The following is a 26,117-nucleotide window of genomic DNA, read 5'->3' as shown; positions in this document are numbered from 1 at the left end:
AAAGAAAGAAAGAAAGAAAGAAAGAAAGAAAGGCACTTCCACAGTTACTAAAATTATCAGTTCAGGAACTGGAAATGCCTTCTCTAAAATAGGCAACAATCAATTACCTAGGTAACCATGTAGTGAAAAAGATTTTGAGAAACAAAATGTAATTATTTATTGGATACTGATGCATGCTCTATTATGTGGCATCAACCATACCCTGAGAAAATAAAATAAACATTAAAAAAAAGAGTTTAGAAAAGAATAGTTGAAAATACTTAACTTCCACAGGGAGTTCTATAAAAATGTTAAAAGTTTATTGACCATAAACTTTTACCATAAGAAAATTAAGGGCATTTTATTTTATATAAAGATAAAATTGGGGGTTAAGTCCTCAAAAGTCAATACAGAGCTAAGATTTGTACTTGCATTCAGTATTGTACATGGTCACTATTACCTTTGTACCGTCAAGTAAATGTAAAATATGTTCCAACAATTGATGTTCTGTGTTATTAACTGTTACGGTGTCAATGGGGTTTTGTTATGTGGTTTATCTTAATTAGTGTACAAACTATTATTTAACAGCAGAATGCACATGAAGGAGCCTGATGGTTTATAACAAGGAAACTAATCTTATAATGCCCTTTGGGAAATTCCAAAGAGAACTTTTCTGTAACAAGAGCAATGGTGCTGAAAATCAGAAGACTCTTTTTTACTCAGTCATTGTGGATTAGAGTGGCAGCACATCTCTCGGATACATATTGACAGCATATATAAAATCAGTAGTATTCATGTGTTCAGGAATAAAAGTTTGTTTCACAAGAAAGCAAATGTGAGTTCAAATAACACAATTTTATATTGAATACAAGTTGCTAATTCTCCCAGTCTCTTTGTTTATATTAATTCACTTCAAGCTATTCATATTTCTTTTCACTTCTTCAGACATACAAGTTTGGACTCCAAACTGTACAGAGAATTAAGGGCGAAGGACTAAATGGCTAGATGAACTTAAGTTTTAAACAAAATACATGTTTCTGTAACATCAATGAAATTTAGAAAACACACAGATGGCTGGTGTTATTTGCAGAATAAGCTTTTTATCTGCTGAAAGAGAAGTGGCAAAGGATGAAAAAAAAACTAATCAAAAGGGCATGAGTTTGTAGTTATACATATTAAAGTTCAATCTAAGCACCCATGAAACAGAAAAAAGTGATAAATTTTTCTCACTTTCAAAAACATAATGTACCTTAAATTTTACATGTTAAAACATATGATAAATGAATACAAGAATTGTAGAAACACTTCTGTATACCTAAGATAATTGACATTTTCCACACGTGCATTAATAATATTTGGGCACTGTTCCATTTTTCTCAATCTTTAGAAAGATCTGTAAGTGCAGGATGACCATCCACATTATAAAGGGCCACAGAAACTTGTACAGAGAAAAGAAAAACAAAGGTATATTGAATACAGAACACCAAACTACAAACGTTACAGGTGTCATAGTCGGCATAAATACACGCCTACTATATAATATATAATATGTCATCACTTGAGAAGGAATACTAGTAAGTGGAATCAATATAAAAATGTGATTTGAGCATATGGAAAGAGGAAGAGAGGTGCAGTTCGTCTTGTCTGGTTTTGATTTTGAAATTAAACCCTCTAATTAGCTGAATGACAGACATTACAACTTTTTCCATAGCTAGTACTCAGTGTACTATCTGAACCCAACTGCAAGCAAATTAATGCTTCCACAGAAAATACCAGTTTATATATCATACTTCTAAATGCTTTAACTTAGTTTTAATTTTATTTTAAAACAAGGATTCCATGGCTGTAATGAGATACCAACAGCTATTTTTTGATACCTCTTAGACATTATGTCTAAGAATAAGGAGGAATATAAAATATCCCTTTTTGAATGCAAAAACCAGAATGAAGGTGATTATTTAGAATATTGAATAAATAGATATGTCTGGAGATATTCTAAATCACTATTAAAACCACTAGAAGATTAAATTAAAACTATTGAATTAAAACCACTATAAAAGATTTTTTAAGAAACAGAATAAATGTAAAAGAATGAAGCGGGTAAAATAAAACAAACTTTAAAATGCCTACATCCTACATCACATTAAGCTATAGCTTTGTGATAGTACCCACCTACTCACAAAGGAAGGAGAAACAGCCCTAGATTAGTTACTATAAAATCCATTTATAAATTTACACCCAAGCAAACTCTCTTGTAAGTTTCCAGGAAAATTTTTCAAATAATGTCATTATCCAAGAGGGGAAGAACAAAATGCTTTGGGCACTAAGACATAGAAAGACAATTGAGAAAAGAGAAAAATGGGCAAAACTTCTTCCCAAAGGGAAGGGAAGAGGACAAATTCTGATGTATAATATGGTATGCCTTAATCTGGATGTTTAATCCTGACATGTTTGTAAAATATTCTGAAACAAAATAGGCTTTGATATTATGTATTCCAGCATCCAGGCCAGTGTTTCTCTGTAACATGCCATACATATAAAACTGAGAAACTAAGTTTTGTTTGCTGGTGTCCTGCTTACCTGACAATTTTTTCTTTATTGTATGTTTTCTGCAGTTGTAAAAATTACAGAATGAGGAAAAAAAGAAAAATTATAATCTCGTACTAACATGTATGATGCAGACATACTCAAAGTTCATCATATTTGATGAGGAAAGTGCTGCAATAATCTCTAAAAAGCAAACTGTGCTCAGAAATTAGAGGCCATTACAATGAAAATTATGATGTCAACATAATTCATGCTACATTTATGATGTCTATCAACCTACTAGTTATTACATAGCTAGTAAAAATGATTACTATTACATACTAGAAAAAAACTACAAAATTATCCTACCAATATACTGTGACGTTCTGTAGGACAACAGTATTTTGTTGACTGTGGGATGGTATTTTCTTAATATGATGTATGAGGATATTGAATATTTCAACGTGAATGTTCTCAACAGAAGACTGAAAAGTATTTGGTTTTAATGTAGCATGGAATGAAAGAAGATCTGGAGTGGGGAACATTTATTCTGATAGACTGAACCAGAAAAATCAATAATAGCCATCTTCTGTGCAAGTTACAGGAAGTATATTCATTTTGTATTATATTTTTCACCAATTCTATACATTATTTTAACTCTGACTTTCCTGAGCTGATTTTTATGCATCGACAATATTCTGTACACATACATTCTGAAACTGGGAAAAGGTAAATGGTTCATCCTAAAATGGATGAACAACCTCATGATATCAACAACAATAATTTTCCCCTTCACGTTTCCTCTTTGGACTTTTTAATTCTGTGCATTACTCTACTCTTTTGTTATTTGGTGGAAATCTAAGTTCTCTTCTCCATTCCTGGTAACTTTTACCTATGAATTTACCATTATGTATACATTACATCTATGGTCTGACAATCGAAATTTATTTTATGCAAGATAAAACCTTTTCTTACATAGATTCTATATTTTCCGGTATGTATCTGAGACAAGAATATTTCTAAAATTACAGTATCTCAACATGGTACATGCAAGTAATCATTGGATTTTGTCAATGCACTTCAGAATTTGTTTTTGTGGTTAGCATGTCTGGTACCAATTTAACTTTTACCATTTCATCACATGGACACTACCTGTAATACAACCTGAAAAATCCAAAGGTCAGCCTGGCTCAGCCATAGAAGAAATAAACAGAATTGAAAAGTTGAAGGGAATGCATGGAGACCATCATGAAGAATCAGAAGTCAGGGATTACATATGAAATACACATTACTGAAATTTCAAAACCTCACTTCCAATTAATTTGTGTGTCAGGAGAATAATTAAAGATAGAAATAGACTTCTCATTTAAACTATAAATTATGTTAAAAAATACTTTCTTTAAAGTTGAAGCACAAATACAAAGCTTACAGTCCATCATAAAAAGCACTTTTCGTTACCATAGTACAGGGAAGTTTAAAGGTTCATTCTATACTGAAGGAATTTTACTGAGTCAGAGGGTGGATTAACTGTCCAAGTGATTATCCTTGCACACTGGAGATATTTTCCAGAATCATGTTGGAACAAAGATTAGCTTCCAAGTATGCTTCAGGTGTGGTATCAAATGAGAACCAGACACTGGATTCGTACTAAGTGGCACTAAAATTTCATAAACTGTTCTCACATTGTCCGAGTTCAAATGTTACAGCCTGGCTGGTGTGTGATCCTCACATTACTATCGTGATATCCTCACACCACAGGCAGTTCATGGGACAGAATTGTGCCTCAGGAGCATTCCTGTGGCAGGATCTCAGTCTGGAGACCCAGAGTGGGAGGATCCCATTAAAGCTGCTTAAACAGAGAGGAAAACAACCAGTGTGTCACAATAATGTAACAAAAACTCAGAATATATATTTGAGCCTTTTTTTTTCCCCACCCAGTAGAGTCCAGTCAGGCAGCAAAAGCCCCCTACTAATGGCAAAAATGGAATCTAAGAGAAGGCGTTTGTGTCTAAGTCCTACCAGACAAAACTTCTCCAACAGCGATAAATGATTTTTTTCAAACTTGCAGCTGGCTACAGAGTCAGAATTAGATTTAAAAATGAAAATTTTTGCATCAAACTGCAATAATGTTTTAATTTAGGGTATTTAAAAAAACTTTAGTGAAAACACTGCAAGTTAGTCTATAAATATATTAGAACCATAAGTGGATACAGATATATTTTAACAGCTATCTCCCCAATTTCTCTGAATGGTGGACTTCTTTCAGTGTCTTTTAAATGATTTAATTTTCAAAGTCTATTCCTTTTAAACTATTTTTACTTATTTATTTAAATTTTAATATTTCTTAACTGTTTTGGGGCAGTCTATCCCAAAATAACCAGATCAGACTAAATTATGGACAGAATACCACTGTCTAAATATGTATCAATTTCCTACCACTACCAGGAAATATCACTATGGACAGCTACAAAAGCATTGTTAGTATTCACAAGAAAGCTTGAGCTCACCTGCATCAACCCTTTTACCTCTACTGCCCACACTTTGCTTCATGAGGATTCACTTTTTTAATTGATCAGTGCAATTCTTAACAACAGAAAACATTACCAATCATTTTACTTAGTGAGCAGATGATTTACAGAACTGTAATTTCGAAGAGGGCTACACTTTCCAGCACAAAAACATTTGAATATTCTCTTTTGATAAGCTTCCTAAGCAAAAATGTTCATATTTTTATCAGAAGTTAACTAAATTTGTGATTACCATGTCTACTTGGTGCTTTTAATTAGATGTTTTTTCTTCTTCATTATTAATCCTATGCTAAATACAGGAAGACTGTAAGAGTAATCTCAGCATCTAAGATGAACTTCTAAAGGTCAGATATAATAACAGAAGCAATTCTGACTTCTATCACAAATTCTCTATTTTCCTAAACTTTGCATAGCACAATCAAGTGGGTTTACCTCCAATGAGCAAATATAGAATAATTTTGCCAGTGGATGATGATAAAGAATTCCATTTTCTGTTAACAGTTACAATTCTATATATCATTCTCTTCAACACTGAAAAAATGTAACCAATTTCTGAATGAATTAAGGGAGTGCTTAGCCTAAAATTTTCAGAGAGTAGTGAATGAAAACTTCTTGTGTTCAGGATTAAGTTAGAGATCCAGTCTCCTTATTTCCCTACCACATTTAAAGCCTGAGTACACTTTCACGTTAAAACCTAAAGCCACGTAACTAACGTTTAGCTGAGTCCATAATCTCTTGTATTGTGCTCTTGCAATCTTTGCAAATTGATATACAGGTGATAGATAACTAGAGATCCACCTAATAAAGTCACTTCCATCAGAATATATATTACATACATCAAAATAGCTTTGCATCGGAATAAGCTCATTTTCTCCTAGCTTCTTTGTATCATCAATAGATTTTCCCTTCTTTATATTTTGTAAAGTCAGGTAAGTTCACAATGTAAAAGAAAATATTTTACTGAGATCATTACGGTGACATTCTGACAACATTTCAGGAAGGGGCTTCAAATAACGGGTCTAGCTTAACATATTTGACAAATGCTAGCTGATAGAAGAGATCAGAAATCTGCAATTATGATAGGATTTTTATAAAAGAGAGATACACCAGTGCTTGACCATTCAACTATAAAGAGACTAATTTACTAAAAATGTTGGTACACAGTTTTCAAAGAAGTACAAAATATGTTGGTGGATCTAATAAAGACAACTTTCGCATTTCTGTAATCCCATATATATTTCTATAGCAATAATACTGTCCCATACAATTCAGAGTGTTTCAGGGTTGCTTCTTGAAGCAATCCTCTGTCTTTAAGATCTCTGACATTTGGTTTTCACCTTATGAATAGCAAACTCATTTCTTTTCAGAGACACCTTTCTTTTTCATATAGACAGAAATGTTAAAAGTGTTCAGAGAAAAAAATGAACTCCATTAAAGGAAACAAATTTAACTTAGTTTTGCATTATTAAGATGACTCCTTTTAGCAGAAGATCCTGGGAGCACAAAAAACCATATAACTGACTGCACAGTCTATACAGATGAAATTGCACCAAACTTCAATCAAAATACTTTCAAGTTCAATAAACCAGTAATATTGCTCAGAAAAGCATCATTTTGTCATTGTAAATCTTTCAATAAATAAGCCTATTAAACTGAAATTCAGTTGAAGGATAACAAAAAATTCAGCACTAATACTTAAATTTAATAACGTGCTCAGCCAAATACAAAATTCCATTTCCTGCTAGATCAAAATTTAATTGTTACACTTCATTATTTGATAACAAGTGTATTCTATTAAAAGGCTTGTTTACTATTTTCTTCAGCTACTACTCAAAAATCCAGCAAAACATTCTCCCTCAGCATAAAGTCCAGAAGATAGCAAAGTATTATTTATGAAAGTAAAGATAATTCCCCTAAAAAATACATCTCTGCAATGTAAAACCCCTTGAGAGTGCCTCACTAAAACAAGTATTTCCAAATTAATTTAAAGAGATTGCTTACACTTAGAAAAGTTTGCAGAACTGGACTCAGAGACAGAAAGAACAAGACATTCACTCATCTCTATTCACATCCTGCATTCTGTCTGATTATGTAATGGAATATTCATTAGCACAACCAAATGTGCTACACCCAATACACTAGTTTAAGCCAACTTACATGCTGAAATTATTAATAAGTTTACAGTGTTAACAACACGTAAAGCAAGCATTTTAAAAATCAGTATTCTGCCGAAAGATGCTACTGAAAGCACTAAATAAATAAAACAGAGAACTTACATTCATAATTGTACTGACTTACCCTGGTAGAAGAATTCACCAAAGAACCATCCAGATTGCCAGTGTTGCACTTGAAATTCAAAAACAGATCAGGATTGTGAATTGCTTCCCATCTCCCCAAATCAGGAGTCATTGACTTGTCTGAGTTTGCAGATATCTTCTGGTAGGCAGTGCAAGTCATTCCTGTGAAACTGGAGGGCTTGATCATAAAGGCTTCCAGAGCAATATTACGAGATACCTGTGAAAACATTGAGAACAGTTATGTCACAAACTCATTTAACCATACTTGCCATAATAATTGTATGTGCACTGTGGACTTACTGCATATATTCAACAAAGGATTGTGCATGTACACACACAGAGATAAATATATATAGATATAGACAGAGATATATATACTCTTGGGGTGAGAAAGAAAGGAGAACTTCATAAAAATATGATACAGGACTTTACAACAGCATAGTGGGTTTGCTTCCATCTTTCTTTCTGAGATGTATTGATAGATGTAGATATAGATATAGATATAGAGATAGATAGATAGATAGATATGTAGCTAGATACAGATCTGTTTCTACCAGTTACATTAGTTATTATTATATAGTTTTGCAATTCCATCAGCTTCAATGCAATTATCAGCTTCAATGGAATCTAGAATTAAAGCAATAGAGTTATGAAGTGAACTAGCAACACCAGGTTTAAGAACTATTTAAAAAATAAATAAGAATGTGCTTTTTATCTAAGAAATGAAACAGGAACCTTCTTAGCTATTAAGTGGCTGAGTCTTTTCACCAGTCTTGTTCCATGAGAACACTGAACAAGACTAAATGGTTCAATGCAAGACCATGTTACCGGTCCATCTGTGACCTACCCTTCAGCAAAGTGAAGTGCATGGAGATGGAGCCTGCAGCAGAGTGCAGAGCTGCATCTCTACCCTTAAACTAGCATTTTCATTTTATCACAGGCCTGTGCATGAGACAAACAGCTTGTGTTATAACAGGTGGACTACCCTGGACGGGTACCACACTGATAGGAGTATATGGTTTCTGCTTCCAGGCAAAGATTGTTTAGTGATTTGCGGACCTGGCAGTGGTGGATTACTGGTCGGACTCAATGATCTTAAAGGTCTTTGACCATCTAAATGATTCTATGATTCAATGTTATATGGCTGACACAGTTTATAGAGTTCCTCTTCTATTTTCCTTTGGAACTGAACTAGAAACTATTGGCTACCTAAGCCATGGGTGTTTTATTTGTTGTTTTCTAAAATAAAGAAAGCAGATGCAACTTCTGTGAGACACTTTCCTGGCTGGCCTCCAGGAACAGACATGTTTGGTATGGCATAAGATGATACCAGAAATACTCTACAGCTTTTGTTTATTTACAAATTTTACAAATTTACTCAACAGTAAACTACTTCTCCTACAGAAAAACATAAGAAGCTAAAAGATGAAGCATGGCAATACAGTTAGTGACACATATCTAAGTCTGAGTACATAGAATTACTGTTTTCAGTAATGTCAAGATCTTCCTGAAGCAGTGACAGGGAAAAAAATCTCAACCTTTTTCACTTGCCATTTAAATGAAAGGCATATATAAACAACAGAGCCCTCCTAGCTGTCATATTGCAAAATATTTCTAAAAGTTGTATTATTGTCACTATGCACCTGATATAAATACTTCTGGCAAATTTGATTCTTTCATGTAAATGAGAATTAAATTAAAAACTTCCTTTAAGAAACAGCCCAAAATATTTTTGTCTCTGTTTGAAAGACAGCTTTTCTAAAAACATACAGTGAACAAACCGAGGCTATTATGCTATTTAGCTTTCTCTATAATTCTTTTTTTTTTTTTTTTTTTTTTTGGTTGCTTTTATTTTTATACTTTATTTCTGTGATTGACTCTGTATCAGAACTCACATTTAAATAGTGCTTTTTTGGAAATGCAGTGGACAATTGAGAAAAGAATAAAGGTTGTTTAAAAGCAAACAAGCAAGGAAACTAGCCCAAGGAACAATAAAGCTTTAAAATATTTTTTCTGAACTTTTAAAAGGATAACTTTAAAGCTTCTGATTTAGATGTATTTCTGTTACTTAAATGTTGAAGCTGACAAGAAGACAATGTCCTAGTCTCCAAATGACAACCTCTCAGTAACCAAGTGACACACTTGTGTAGGTGGAGGACAAGAAGTAAAAAAAAATATTTTTTCTAAGAGGTACAGTTTGCTTCTAAAAAAACTAATCCCAATTTAGTAATGTTAGGAAATGATAGATCTTTGTTGACAATCTTCTAAATACTCTAATCAATAGTTGTCCAGAAGCCTCTTGGTAAGGTGTATTAAAATCTTATAGCTACAAGGGATCTTGTTGTCCTTTACTGTCTGACATGTTCCTGTCAGTCATTCACGCAACTTGGACCTTTCAAAATAAAACCATTTACTATAGTGGCTTTAAAAATAGGAACTGAATGAATAGTAAACATTAGGAAAAAATTGTTGTGAACACCATATCGGCACAATAAATACAACTGATCAAAGAAAACCACGTTTTCATACCATTGATGATATTTAAAAAATATTTTGGTCTTGCAAATAGAATTCTAGAGAAAAAAAATCTTACAAAACATTTTGTAAATTTTTGAAATACCTTTGATATAATTTGAGTCTTGCTGGTCAGTATTTGACTTGCAATCTGTTCCACACATCGTACAATCCTGGTGCAGGCTTTGTCTTCCTTCTGAGCCATCCACAACACGTGGTCATCAACCAACATCATATTGCTGGCAATCTCAATAAGAGCATCCCCAATCTGGAAGAGAAGAAAAATAAAACAAAAAAGGTATTGTCTATAAACTCAAAAAGTAAGACAAGAACAGATAAGAATACAAATGAAGGCAGGCACCTTATTTCTCTTGGTAACCACCATTGAAAGAGAATTTTGATTTTATAAAAAATTAAATGGACTGAAAAGAAAAACCAAGAAAGGAAAAGTGCAACTCACATCAAGGAAGAGCTTTTTAATTCACAACTTTAAAGCTTATCTTCTAGATAAGCCAAACAAATTGAGTCACCTACTTTCAATAAATAGAATTCCAGAATTATCACTCGCTTTCTTAAACTAATTAAATTGGCCCTGGCCTTCTAAAGAACTGCTTCATGTTCAATCAAAGGACCTTGAGGGGAGGGTTGGGCAGAAGGAAAAAAAAAAGAGAGGGAAAATATATTTGAAAGACATCTTTGTTACAGACATACTGGAGTAAATTTGAGATACAGCTCAGGTGCTGATACAAACTTAGATTATCTCATTAGCCATAGCTTTGGTAGTTTTAATTCATGCTCGTGCCTAATCCAAAATAACAGATCTTTGTTGCACCAGGTGACATTTTACAGATTTTGGTAACTGTGTGTTTGAAATTTATGAGTAGATACATTTAGAAAGAATAAATATCGCTGTGAATATTTTTTGTAATTATTTCAAGTTGGAATAAAAATGTTTGCTTTTACAAATTCAAAACCTTAATTTGAGTAAAATTTCAAAATTAACATGACCATGTTACCAATATTTTTGAAGGCAAAGATATGGACAAGATATGCCCCGTTGTCACAAATAAACCTGAATAAAGAGGTTTATAGAAGAGAAAAACAACTGAGAAATATCGCTAAAGAAAAGTTCAAGAAGCCAAAAAGTCACACTAATTGAAACAGAAAAATAAGGCAAATACACAGATGATTCAGTGGAAAGGAAAATAGAAATTCAGTAATGGTGAAAAAGATTGAAAAGATGGCTGAGGTTATGAAGTTAGTTCTGCATTTTCTATAAAAAATACATAAATTTCACATGCATTGCAAAGGAAACAAATAATGAGACTATATGTGAAATTTTATGTGACTGTTCCTGAAATATTTAATCTATTTTTGAGAACATAATTACTAGATAATTCTAGATAGCTTTTGTCAATGTGACAGTTATTGATAAAATGAATAATAATGAATCACATTAAGAGTGATTTATGAGAAACTATAAAAGCAAACACCAATCAGCAAGGGAGTAACTTACTGAGAACAGAACAATAGTCTATAAATATACAAAAGGAGATAAATAAGAAAAGTAAGTAATTTATACTATAATTAAATGCTTTAATGAAGAGTAAAGGCATGTCATTGAAAATACAAAAAATTGGGCTATTATGACACTATTTTGTGTTCCTGACAAAAATTGTAGTGTGTTGCAAATATGTCCCTTGTGCTGTTGAACCTCTCTTTTTTGAGAGGCAAACCACCAGATGGGACAAAGCACCTTTATCTTGTATAAAAATGAACAATCCCATGTGGAATGGGTTGAACATCCCAGAGAAGAGGTACAGAAACTGTATTTGTTTAGCAAGAATATTTCTGAAAATATTTTGAAAAATTGCATTTTAATTGATTTCTAATGGATTTACGTAATTTTAGTTTCAGGTGCTAGTCAATTCCAAACTAACTGCCTTGTATTAAATAAAGTTCAGTCTTATTTACAATTATGAGCGCAGCCGCATGCGTGAAGCTATTGACACTAAAATTTCATAGATGCTTTTGTACCTTGTGAGTGAGAGTTAAGAAATGGGTGCTAGTTGAGAGCTCAATGAATGAGGACTCTATTTAGCAAACTTGAGAGAGAGGTAAAGGAAAAGAGAGAAAAATTAGGAGAAATGTTATAAATTAAGAAAATAAGGGATTACTTAATCAGAGATGTAGACATAAGTGATGGAGATAGAGATGTTTTGATACAAAAAACCCCATGAAACTAAAACCTATTTGAAACGTGGAAGTCAATTAAAAGATTAGAGATGTTGCTCAGCTTTAATGGAAAATGCATCAGTTGCTAGAAAAATAAAGAGGCTTTATGACAAATCCAGCTGTTTCTTTTGAATGTCAAATTTTTGTTTTGTCAGAAAGCAATAAGATCTTATCAGGATTCTGAGCTGAAAAAAAGTTGCAGCTTTGAACATGATTCTTGGAGAGCACTTAATAATATACTTTAGATCTAATGTATAATGGTGAAATTGAAGTTGGAGACTTTCTCAAATTGGCACTAAAATGTTGTCTGTTACAATTTCCAGAGCCAGAATGGAATGAACATTGCCAAACCAAAAGAAAACATCACATGGTCAAAAAATTACAGTTTATGAAATCTTTATGCAAGCAGTTACTCTGAAAATTAACAGTAAAAAAAGAGAAAATTTCTGTTCTCTGTAAAAACCTATTTTTACCATAGGGTTTGCATAATTCTGATTAGATTTTCCTGCAAAAATGGCGTACGTAATGCTAAAAGCTTCTGTACGAAGTTGCACATAAAGACATATTATCTTTTCTTCACAAGAAGTGATAACTCCTTTCAAAATTCAGTGAAAAACTTTTGATAAAATGGAGAAAACAAAAGAAGCATGTGGAGCTCCAGTGGCCAGACAGAGTCCATTCTAACATGTTAGACATGGTAGAAATTAAACTTAAAAAGAAAATGAAATAAATGACTCATTAAAAAACAGGTTTTATTCCTAAGCAGCAATGCCCTTGTCATCAGAGAAGAAGACTTAGTTTCCTTTTTGGCACAAAGAGACACATCACAGTTTATGCAGAACATTTGCAATCAGCAATCAGTTTCAGAAGCTACTCTTTAGTGTCTGCCCGCATACATTAAGAACAGGGCCATATGTGGGGACTTCACTTCTAAGTGATACTTTTTTTCCAGCATAGAGAAGATATCTTACATCTTCAACTTCATCCACGAAGACAATTAACTTTTCCATTATATAAGCCAAATATATTACATCCATTTTATCCGCAAAGAGGGAAGCACCTCTTGTGTAGGCTGTCAGCTGGCGGGAAAACTCAAGCACGGTTGTCAAATTGATGTGCATCTGAAAATACATTAGAATTGTTAGGCTTCATAAATCACCTAGCTTCATTCTCTTCAAAAAACTGGAGATCACATCCACTGGTATAATGCCTGCCATAATTTCACATGGATTTATGTGCACTGGTATGTCATGGATATACATTTCAGGGGCATGTGAATGTATCTTCAGCCTTATGTGTTGGATTTCATTGCTGGCCCCTGAAGACACCACCACAAAAGACCAACAAATTTTGAGGATTTTTGTCTACTTTTTCTAGGCTGTGACTATCTGGTCCCATAAAATATACCAAGCTACTAACCTTGCCTTGCCTCTATCTCTAGATCCTCATGAAAACAACAGCGTCAGCAAGGGTTCCTACACACAGTGGTACATGGTGGGAGAACAAGAGAAGTTCAGACTGGTTGTGAAGAAAATCTTTCCTGCTGTGAGAGTAGTCAGGCATTTGAGCAGGTTAACCCCAAGAAATTGTGCAGCCTCCATCCTCAGAGGTTACAAAGTCCTGAGTGTCTAAGGCCCGGAGAAACCCAACCTCACCCCATTGCTTACAGGAGAATAGACTGGATTGTAGATAATTTCCTAATTATTTTATTACCCTGTAATTACAATGGCTCTCTTAATATATCAATCACTCTTATTTATGAAGCCATTTGAAAACAAACTTTCTGTGGTCTTATCTAGCACTACTGATACTACCAGGGAAGAAATGGTCAAGGAAACTGAAAGTTGTAGAATTAGTATGGCAGTAACACATCTGGGCCATCATCCACAGTGTTAGCTGTTAAGCTCTTTTTTTCCCATTAATTTCTATTCATCTACTTTTTTATCTCTTACTTATTCATAAGAAACAATTTAAGTACTGCTTTTTTTGAAGACATTAAAAAGGCATTCTAAAGAGGAAAAGCACTTCAGCTGACGAAACTCTGATATGGGACCCTATGAGAAATTAATGTCTTTCTGGAAAAACACATGAGGGGAAGAAAAGTCAAGCACTGATCACCCTGTCGGCATTAATAATAATCATCTAGACTCTAAGTACCTAATGGAAAAAATATTAAGATAAAGGTAATAAATGCTGTGCACTTGTTCCTATTACAACTTCCAATTACCAAAGAAACAAGTGGTTGTCTTTCAAGTAAAGCATTTTGTTAACAGTCCATCTATCCCAATCTTGTGGCTGCAACAACATTTCTTGCAAGCTATTCAACAAGATTTAGAGAAGGGGAGCCTTGGATTTCAAAATGTTACCTGACTAAAAGCATGAAGAACTTGAGTTATTTCTTGTGAATAAGGACATTCAGAGTAGTTTTCTTCATCCCAGCGTCCAGTCCGGTTACACTTCCGCCATGCCTTGGCCTCTTCTGCTCCATTGTGAAATCCAACAGAGTTAAAAGAATACTGGAGACAGGGCTGGTAAGCAGTTATCCCAGCCAAAGTCTTGGGCCACCTATAAACAGCATGACAGTAAAATTTAAAATGCAAAAGGCAACTTAAAATAGTTACATATACAATGTTATATGTACAATATACAATGCAATGTTATATGTAACGATATATAACCATATACAACAAGATAAATTATATATGAGGAAAAAAAAAACTATTTTAACTTTTACTTCATAGTATTGTATAATGAATTACTTTGTTTCCTTGGAAAATGTCAGAACAGGTCCAAGTCTGGCTGGTTGCACATTCACTCTGCATCAATTCCAGGAAGGTGTTTAGTGTTAAGGGAAAAGATATGGTTGGTGTTTTTAGTACACTAACATTTGCAGACTGTAAAAAGCAGAGCAGTAAGTCCATGAAGAAAAAAAAACAACAAACAGCCAACCAACCAAAAAACGCTGTTACTAACTGCTCTTAAAAGTAAGTGCTCAAAATGTACCTGATAATCTCTGCTTTGCGTTTTGACCCACTAAAAAGCCTTGAAAAACAAAAAGCCCCAAATGTCTCAGAAAACATCGAACAAGATTTCAGCAGAGATCACGTGTCATGATGGAGGAAGGAAATAGCACTCAAAAATCAGCAATTTAGGTATACATGATTTATGTAGCATGATTCCAAAACAGTGTTTGATAACAAGCTAGATGAAGAGCAGCCAGAATTCTTCTACTTAGCTGATGGGTCTCTTACAAAACACACTTTTTCTGTATATTTGCTGCATTCTCTAGAATGGCACAACTGGATCTATTTCTATAGATAACAAATCTATTGTCATTTACAGACCAGTGTGGACATAGCAGGATCAGGTAATTGGGAGAAATCTAAGAAAACCATAAGCATATCATCTGCAAGTCAGCAGGTGTGGGAAGGATATGGTTCTTTATTTGCACTGATGTAATGAGTGAACCCAATAAATCACAAAAATATTCTGCCTTTCAGTGAAATTACAGCTTGGCAATCAACCTTTCCTCAAACCAATGTATTAGCGCCTCTTAGTTACACAATCCACGTTCAATTGTACACTGTTACATAATATACTGAAAGGTTTGAGGCTATAAAAGTTTTCTTCATGTCAAAGAAAAGCTAAGAAGAAAAGATCTTTTATTTTTCACAGCTGTGAAAACTGTGTGATGTAAAAACAGTTGATAAAAATGAATCATGGAAGGAGCTTCCCCAAAAAATCAAAATATGTACAGTAGTATATAGAGCATATAGTAGCATGGAGGCCTTTTGCCTCTATGAAATATTATTTTTAGTAAAACACTGGCATTAATGCAATTGGACCACATTTATTGGCAACTTACTTCAAAAGCAAAACTAAAGAGAAAATTCTGAACCTAGCATTGTCACAGTGAGCAGAATCTGGCCTTTATGACTTGGAATGATAGCATGTAACAACATTAAAATTTTCTTTTCAGAATAAGCTTACAGCATTCTGTAAAACAACGGAAAAAAAAGTAAAATATGGCCATCAAAGAGAAAACGCCTTGGTACAAAAGGCCAGATCATTCTGACTCTCAGTGCCTAATTCTTGCTGGAGTTATGCAATTATAAATACCACCTAGGCTGGACAGCTGAAATAGCCACACTCTCCTAACAGTTGATGCTTTTTTCCTTTCTTTTGCCCAATAAAAGAACTGCTCTTTCTAGTTTTGCCTTTGTGGCTCGATTCTTTCTACTTCCATACTTGTTATGTTACCAAAACTTCAAAGACCTTTGTAAGAAAACTTGCTGGTGTGATACCTCCATCTCTGAGGATAAACCTTTGGAACAATTTCTAGCACTAATGCTGAGTTTGAGCCTGATAAATTCTCTATGATTTTAAATTCATTCTCTCAAATGCCAAAAGAACCTATGGACTCAGCATCCTTTTGATGTACATTTTAAAAATAAATTTATATGGATTTCTAGGAAGATGATCAATAGGTTGAGAAATGTCCACTCCTGTTCTTTAGATTTATATAATCTGACAAAAATGCCCCTGGTGCTAGTTTGTGCAGTCTGAAGATTTATATATATTTATTTATGGAGAAAAGGATGCCATTTTAAGGCAAGAACACAAACTTCATAGAGTTGTCATCTAAAAGATTCAGTATGAGTTTTCCGATAGGAATGATACATTTTTTAAAGATCAATTAAAACCTATGTAAGTATATCCACTATGAAAAAACACAATTACAGTTTTTGTGATGACACAAAAATCTATAGCTAAGATTGTCAAAGGTCTCTAATGCATTTTAATCCATATATATGAATTGCCTCAGCAATTTTGCCTCAGTGAAAGAGGCAAACTCGCTGGTACTGAGGTTAACACATAATAAAATAGCTTTGTAGTAAAGAGAAAACAGATTATTTGAATAGGTTTTGATTTCCACTTCTTTCTAATTCAATCCTTTACTTTTATTCAAACACAATAAATACTACAAAAAGCCTTTGGGAAAGTTTTAAAGGCAAGCTAAAAATACACAGAGGCTTTCAGGTCAGAAATATTTGCAGAAAGTTCTGCTATTTAGGAGGAGCTTCCTTCCTCATCTATTTTCCTTTCATTAACTATTCAAGCTGAATTCTCATTATAATTCATTTGGTAACAAATTACTGTCTTGATTTCTCAATGGGATTGCCATCATACATCAGTCTTATTGTCAAGCAGGTTTTGTTTAAGAGCTTTGTGCATATCATTGGTGTATTTTAGAGCTGACTGAAAACAATACTAAATTCTACAGAAACCTTTTCTTCTGATTAAAATGATTAAAATTTTAAAAATCCCCACCAGCTTATGTAGATAAAATTAATGATGGAGCAAAAACTACATTTAGTCTACAAAATTTTGCAGACTCCTAAGATTCAGTTAGCAAGACAGGTGTACTTTGTAAGCAAGTGATATATTGGTATAACTGTGTGTCCTTAAACTCCTTAATACAATGTATTTGTTTTACTAAATAATTTTACTTTCTATTTTGAACATCTTCAGTGAAATATTCTACTAACAGTCTTACGTCATTTGTTACCTCTAATTTCAGCTGAACAAAGTCATCAGAACCAGAACAGAGTTAAAAAGTAAAGCACTGAAGGTTTAATCTTCTAATGAGTTACCTAATTTCTTTAAAATTTTCCATAATGCATACTGAGGAATTAGAAGATTTTCTGACTTTCACAAACCACTGCTTCTCTTGAAGCATTAGGTCCCATTTCCCACCAAAATCATACAGTGCTCCTCCTTCCTACCATATTACATTAAAATGACAACTAAAATAAGTGATTTGTAACTGACACTGAAGTATCAGGTAAGCATAAACATGGTCTGTACCTACATTAATACATGAAACACACTCCAGACCCTCAAAGTCATACCTGAAATCTCCCTTGTTGTTAATAATTCTTTCTGCAGGGCAGTAGGGTGCAGCTGTTTCAAGTACCACAATTTCTACTTGCTTGGTGCTGTTTCCATAGGAATTCTTGACTAGACACTCCCAATCTCCAGTTGCATCAATGTCAATACTGGATAGGATAAGTTCACTAAAAAAAAAGGATTCATCATTGTATACACTTAATAATAGGTAACACATTATATCTTAAATCTGCCATTGGGATAGAAATAAATTTTACTACAGTTTTAAACAAATTACAGCTTTTGAAAGTAGTTGGGAGAGGAAGAAAAGTAACATTTATCTGAAATATTTACTTTGCTTTACGGAAATGGCTTGTCTTTGAATATGCCTTGTGGTTTAGAAAATTGGAAATTACGTGGGAAGAAACATGGTAGGGTTAGAAAGAGAGAGAATGTACATTATCAAACCTGAAGGACTGAATTAAAAGTTAATAAATTTATTTCGAATCTGTATTTAAGATAAAATCTTGAAGTTTTTACTTATAACCTTTAGTAGATTTTGGTAGAGTCTGACATTTTGAAAGAATTTTCTCAAGTGCCTACTACAGAACTGTTACCTGGATCCTTATAAAACAAGTAAACCATGGTAAATAGTCTTTAAGTTAGTTGCTTCTGAGTTTTTTCATAATTCTCCAGATATTCAGTGAAATTTATTATTAAATAGTAACATAAAAAATTCACATTATTCCTATGTATGATGGCTTTGAACTCCAAGTGCCTTGTAAACCCCTAGTTCATTTTTACAATGAATTCTGACATATTTTTATAGCAAAAAATTTAGAAAAAGTATTAATAGCCCTTCTCAGAAAGTAGCTTAGTATTTTAATGTCAAAAGAAGCAATTGTTCTCTTAAGAAGTCTCAGGTGAATAGCCCAGTAACAGCAGCCTTTTAGCTAATTCTTAATACATCTTTTTGCATTCAGGTTGAAGTACTTCAGTGAAATTAGCCAGTTTAACAATGTTTTAATTAAATGTTACATTTCGTACATCACAACAATCTCACATCACCTTTATAGGCAGTTAAGAAAGATCATATTCATAGAGCTTATAAAATAATTATGCACAAAACTTTTTCACTGAAAAAGGCAGCAGGTATATTCACTTGTGGCATCAAGATGTGGAGACTTCACAAATGAACAGATATATTTTGATAAATTTGATACAATTGGAAAATATGGTGATATTAGACAAATACCATATTTCAGCTTGTTATAAATTTGACAAGTAACCAGTATGCAGATAGATATATAGTGTGCATTTTACATTTATTTAAACCGCTGAAATGTGTTCTGATGTAAATTTATCTGCTGCTTAACAGGTTCCCGTCAGTAGATGAAGTTTCCCAGACTGAGAGACAAATATTTACTGATACATCAGCCTTGTTTCTGATAGAAACGCAATACTTGTACATTGGTTCAAATTATCTCAAAAGACGAGTAACTCTTCTCATTCACACTTTAAATCTTCTATTGCCCTTTCTTCAAATGGTAATAAAAAACAAGCCAGAATAGGTTTATGCAATATAATGACTAGATCATGAAATTGTCTTCTGAATTGCCATCTGGCCACTGTAAATGATGCATTCATTTATATTCCTCTTGGAATATTTTGATAGCAAGTCCAATGGTGAAACTGTTCATTTACTTACCATCTGGATATGACAAATGATAAATTGATCTTATACCTCTGGAGAATTTGGGGAACTGATTTTTTTTTTAAAAAAACAAAAGTCTTTTAATACTCAAAAAAAGCAGTCAACTTGATCCTTTAGCATTTTCTCAGCTTATAATCCTTGAAGACTTTGACTTCACAATCCTGACAGACCAGAAGGAAAGGGTGGGCATTTCCTGGGTATAGAATTTTAAAACTCTATTTCACTAAGTTTCTAGTAGGACAGTTACATATTTTAAGTCCTGGCACGGTTACATAAGCACGCCCAGATAATCTCACTTTTAGTGGAAAGGCATTCTTGATCTGTCTCAGCAATGGCAACAAGTCTTGGTTAAGGGTGAGAACTCTCCCATAACCTGAGAACATGGCAGGGTTCTGATTTAGGAGCTTGGCAAAAACACAAAATAATTAAGAGAGGATGACTCCTTTGGCTGTATTCTTTTCTTGACTATCCTATCTCACAGGAGCTAATAAATATCGGGCCACAAATGCAACAATCTTGCCGCTACTATGCAGCTTTCCTGAGGATGGAGTATGAGTCAACACGCATTCCCACACCCTCTGCATTAGCAATCACATCCTACTCCTCAGCAGTGTGACAGTTGACACTTGTCATGGAAATTTTGACTTCCAGGATAAGAAGAAATGGCTTCCAGTTGCAGCAGAGGGAAGGTTTGGATTAGATATCACGAAAAGGGTGGTCCAGCATTGGAACAGGCTGTCCAGGACAACTGTGGAATTACCTCCAAAGAAGTGTCCAAAATCCATGTTGATGTGGCACTTGGGGATATGGTTTAGTGGTGAATACTTGGACTTGATGATCTTAGAGGTTTTTTCAAACCTTAACAATTCTGTGATATTCTATGATGATAAAATGAAGTCAGACATTCATGAGATGGTATCAAGGCTAACTGAATATGAAGATTCCTGCTTGATGAGAAAAGGATGACTGGCAGGCTTTTCTCAAGTTTCCCTTTGAAATTATAGTGACCTTCTCAGTAAAAAACATTGAAAGGAAGAAAGAGAATATACATGATTCTTTTTTGTACTGAGAAATTTCATGCATGGTAGAATTCCCTTTTACAAATGTGATGACTGACATATTGAAAAATTAATTAAAGTGTACAGCTGATGCAATTGCATGAAAAAGTTCTTATAATATTCAACAGAAGCCTGTGGCATTTGTCATTATAAAGAGAGGAACCATAGTACAAGCGGAAGCCATAGTCATGTAATCAAGAAACCAATGACAATAGAGTTCTATTTGAGGCATAGTTTTGCATTGCTACAGCTATGCATAACTAATTAGACAATCAGAAGTAGGTCTCATTATGCAAAGTTACTCAACCATGTCCTGAAGAAGTACTATAGCGACATTTACTGTACGCCCCAGCAGTCATTTGCATGCTAGGAAACAAAGTAACAAATAAAGAAGAGACTTTAACACCATATTTTGATTGGCTTTCCACAAGAAATACTTAAAAAGTCTGACTTGAGTCTCTGTAAGATTTAGGAAGAACCAAATGGTCTTCCTGCAGGAAAATAAAAATTAATTACTTAAACACAGGAGGCATTTAGGTTTTCTCATCATCTTCTTCAGACAGATAAATAGCTATTGTGTTCCCACAGTTCAGGCAGAAGGTCTGCATAACATGCCTCCAACCCATACCACCTTAAATTATTAATACTAACATGCAATTTAAAAAATGAGTGTTGGTCTCCAGAGCACACTGCTGCTTGGAATACAGCCTTTCACAGGGGACATAAGGTTAAAACATGGAAAATGAAGAGAGAATCTGTAAATCAAGGCACTTGTCTGAACTCAAATTGCTAGTCTGATCTCTCTGACAAAATTAGTTATTTACCCTTGAAAGGAACAGCTTTAGAAGGCTGATGGCCTTTGAAGTAAACTTGTGTCCAAGCAACAGCAAGAAAAAAGGAAGATGAAAGTTGGTATTCATTTTATGTGAGATGTCTAGCAAGTATTTTCAGGTGTAATCAATTTCTCATACACAGAGGTAATGCAATACACACGATTTTTTTTCTTTTGATTGTATATAAAAACAAAGCTTAACTTACCATTTAACACCATCTGTAGGTACCCAAGAGATGTAATGTGCTATAAAATACTTTTTTTCTATAATTTATCTATCAGCTAATTTGTTCACATGCTAGAGCCATGACAAGAGTGGGAAAGGACCTAGATTTAATAACAATATATTGACAGAAAAAAAACCAGAGGGAAAAATCCACAACCAACCAAAGGCCTACTTCCAAAATAGGAGAAAAGAGCTGTATGTCAGTTAGTAAAACCATCTCACTTTATTTCCTTTGTATTGCTCAAATTACTTCAATTAAAATTCAAATATTCAAAAATACTGTCACAGGCTAATATCCATTTGCTGCCCAACAGTCAGCAGTGAGATGCATTTCCTATAGGTGGAAATCAAAGTACCCATGACCTACATATATGCCATTAATTTCTTTCATTAAATGGAGAAAACTAACACTATTAATATTCGAGTGACTCTACCAAACCATCTTCAGAGACTACATCAGAAACCTAAACATCTCTGCATCACATCACAACATGTTTGGTTTGTTGTATGAGCTCATTCTCACTCATTGAGCATGCCAGGGAGAGACAATCAGCTGCTGTTCTGCACTCAAGGGGGTGTACATAAAGATTTTTGTATTTATCTTCGGACTCCCACAGTCCTGGAGTCAATACATGCCAGTCTAGATAGTTGAGAATGTAAGTGGAGAGAGAAAAATAAAAGTATCAACAGCTCTAGAGGCCCAAAACTTTCTCTTACTGGATAAACCTTCAGACAACTGGCAGGTCTGGTGGTAGCACAGTGCCATAAAGCTATCTGAAGAGAGTACACCTGGGCCAGGGCTTATTTAAAGTACTTCATGAATCAGTTGTCTGTCACTGAGCTGCTCTGTCAGTTGTTGAAAGGTTTAGGGATGCTCATATGTGTTTATTGTTATTAGTTTTGTTCTACCAGCAAGCTGAAGGACTGCAGGATGGATACAACTGCAGCCTTCTGGGGAAATGGTGCTACACCTGCTGTATGCCTTTCATCTGCCCTTAAGTAGTCTGTATGCTGCAATGTTATATTCAGAGGAAGCTTTATTTCATTAGCATAACTCCTGTGATTTGTACACTATCAGAGATTCTTGGGCAAAAATAACACCAATAGACAAAATTGTGTAAAAAGCTTTTAAAGTAAAATATTACCCAGATGACACAAAGGTGTTAATCTGCTTATGACAATTCTTGATTATTTGATTACATGCCACTGGGACCAGCAAAAAACCCCAAAACAATCATCAAAAAACCCCCAAACAACACACAAAAGGAAACAACCCAAAACTCCTACGAAATTAATTTTACAATTTCAAATTATTTATCGAATGCATATTACTTTGACATGATACAAATGCAGAAATTAATTATGTAATGAATACTTTATGGGCTGGTTGATACATTAGAGTTAGAATACTGACCTGTTTTACTTGCCCACTTGCAAGAAATTTGCAAAGATCTAAAAAGAAGGTAAGACATAGCAGTTTCCTATGGAAGAACTTCAGGGACAATCTCTTTTCTTTCTCAGTATTTGGTGTATCTCCTGCAGTGTAAAATTTATTTTGTAATGGCCAGGAGCCACCCAATCACAATACCATAAACAACTAAATACAGGGGGTGGTTTATCCTGCAGGGAGAAAAAAGAGGGGAGAGGACCTATTTTCATGGAATTCCAGCGAGTTAATGGGAATATGCCCTACAATGCATTCTCAGTGTCAAACAGATTGAAATACATGAAAATTCAAAAGTAATTCAGTTATTGTTTTAATATTTCTAAGAAGTGTTTCTTTGAAGAAATGGTTTGCTTCATCAGTATTTAGGGTGGTTTACCCGGCATCAGATTCTGGATGTATGTCATAAATGCTCTGATATGCTCACATTTGGTTCACAGATTTACAAACTACTGCCTGGACTCAGAGAAAATGTAAAATTATCCCTAACATCGATGTTGACAGGAAAAGTACTTTAGACAAAGCCAGCCCTGAGATGTTGACTCCAAACTGCTGCTACAGTGCAGCATGTCCTCAGCTATAGCTGCAGCTGTTTGAAGGGCCACATTAAAATCATTCTGGCCTTAAAAAGTCAAAGCAAAGCCCTCTGATTCTCCCTTGTGGGGGATAAAGCATCAATTTTTGTTCTTGCTACTGAACATTTCAGTGTTGTGGCTGGATGGACCCATATATAGCTGCTGGATATAAGCAGAGATGGAAGTGAGAGGTCAAAATTTAGTGCAAGGCATCATCTTAATCTGGTCTCAACACCAAGAAAGTAACATTGTAACATTCTTCAAGGACTCCATCAAAATGTTTTTATAGTTCTGACTTCCTGTTTTTTAGGGTATTTTAATTCTATCAGCCAAGACCCTTTTTTTTCTTTTTGTGAAAATTCCTATTTTTCAATCATGATTCAATAAGCACTTACCCAAATAAAGCCTACAGGTTTTATGACAAAGCACAACTCTTAGGTAATGGTCTACTACTTTAATGACAGAGGGTATTGTGGTTGCTGCTTTTGCTTTTCATTGTATTAGTCTCTCCACAGGTTATATTTTAAAATATTCCCCAGACTGATCAGTAGTAAAACTGTCATTGCCTTTTCTTCCGATAATTGAAATCTTTTTAGATAAAAGACCTAAGTTTAATTAATCTTCCAATTTAATTCACATGAAGGTACTCTTAATCTCACATAATGAAACACTTACCCTGGCCATTTCATAATATTCTGCAATAATTTAAAATTTTATCTTCCTATCTGATATATGAGAACACTGCTGGTGAAGTGGCATCTGTCAGTAGCTCTTTTCTGCCTCAAGTGCCTGAAATAAGCTGTGGATTGTCTGCAGAGCTTAAAGTGACCTCAAAATAATACAGAAATATTGATTTACATCTTAAACTGTTATTTTGCTTCATTTGTTTCCCAACTCCTTGACAGCTAAAGGTCAAACAGGGTCAATTAGGTAAACCAAAAATATCAACACTGAACAATTTCTGCTTATCTCTCTGGATTTCTCACTATGACCCACAGTTGCTCATCTCCAAAATACTCATGACAGCAGAACACAAAGTGATTATAAAATATCTGCATTTCTGAATCAAGTTACTTGGATCTGTTCTAATCTTGTTAATCTCATGCAATCTCCAATATTCTGCCATGATTTGGAACATATCTGAATTTTCAGTCAAGTATCAAACCTACCAACATCCTTATCAGGGATTTTCAGACTGTTTTTTTACCTAGGACCAGTTCAAGCCACTGTTGCTTGCTTCATGTTTTTTTCCAGATGTATTCCTGCCGAAACTCTTAACAAAGTTTAGGGATCATCTAGATCATTTCATGCCTTGAATTTCTGCCTTTCACACAGAAGTTATGGAAGTATTTTGTTCTTTCTTATAGGAAGTGTCTGCCTGGATCTCCAACTTGCCATGATACCACTTGTCTACTCCTGGAATCAATTTCCTTTCTCTAATCACATCTTAAACAATCTTTATTCTTCTAGTGAAACTGTCTCAATCAAACTCCTAATTCTTCACTAATATCTGCAGTGATAATTTCAAACAGTAAAAAAGTATTAGTTGGACTCAACCTCCTGTTTGGATAACATAAATTATGACAAAAAGTTTTAACCCACAATATTAATTTGTTCAAAATTTTTTTTGTACCTTCACTATTACAAGTGGACCATGATTTGAAATTCTTCCTTCCTTCTGCACATTTTTGAGATTTTCACATAATCATATGCTTCTCGTCTCAAACATTATTGTTTATTTCATTATTTACTTGGCAGTGGCTACTGTCACAATGTAAAGAATCAATTAGAGGATTAAAAAAACCAGATTCTTAAGCTTAATTTTTTTTTAAAATTAAAAACCCCCACAAAATAAGGTGGCTTTGTCAACCATTTTTAGAAGACTGAGATACTTTGACTGCAATAGAAAAATACAATTTTCAGGGGATCAAAATTCAGTCCTAGGTGTCTGTATCTACAGTGGCAAATCTATCTACACAACAAAAATCACATCTGAAAACAACTTTTGATCCTAGCATCTGTTAGCCTAGGTTCAGATGGGAGCATGTTGGTTTCTCCAGCTGTAGCTATCCTTTTTATGGGTTCTTAACTTTCTTCACAGTTTAATGTTTTCAGAAGGAGCACTTGTGAACTGTAATGGTCCCAGAGCAGCTATTACAGCTGTCAGGGCATAAGCACAGTTAAACACTCTACACAGGTCTTTACAGAATAGAAATAAAAAAAGACTTCAAAATCATCATTATATTCTTTGTGGTAAATAAGAAAGTTCTTGAAAATTTAAGTATCTCTGCCACTGCAGA

At 34.0% G+C, this 26,117-nt stretch overlaps 1 protein-coding gene across 1 annotated transcript in view; it reads right to left on the bottom strand.

Annotated features, from left to right (window-relative positions):
• Positions 1–26,117, bottom strand: part of LOC136293946 (adhesion G protein-coupled receptor A3-like) — a 257,200-nt gene that overhangs the window by 104,773 nt on the left and 126,310 nt on the right. Inside the window, exons 8-12 of the mRNA XM_066191148.1 lie at positions 17,992–18,156; positions 14,446–14,644; positions 13,051–13,200; positions 9,951–10,112; positions 7,332–7,547 (exon numbers count right to left, since the gene is read on the bottom strand). Of these exons, the coding sequence (XP_066047245.1) occupies positions 7,332–7,547; positions 9,951–10,112; positions 13,051–13,200; positions 14,446–14,644; positions 17,992–18,156 (892 nt within the window). The remainder of the gene's footprint in view (positions 1–7,331; positions 7,548–9,950; positions 10,113–13,050; positions 13,201–14,445; positions 14,645–17,991; positions 18,157–26,117) is intronic.

Source organism: Chamaea fasciata, unplaced genomic scaffold, assembly GCF_029207755.1.
Source record: "Chamaea fasciata isolate MVZ Bird 193981 ecotype frontalis unplaced genomic scaffold, bChaFas1.0.hap1 SCAF_9, whole genome shotgun sequence".
Lineage (NCBI taxonomy): Eukaryota > Metazoa > Chordata > Aves > Passeriformes > Sylviidae > Chamaea > Chamaea fasciata.
Note: the sequence above shows the minus strand (reverse complement) of the source record. Positions and strands in the feature narration are given on the sequence as shown.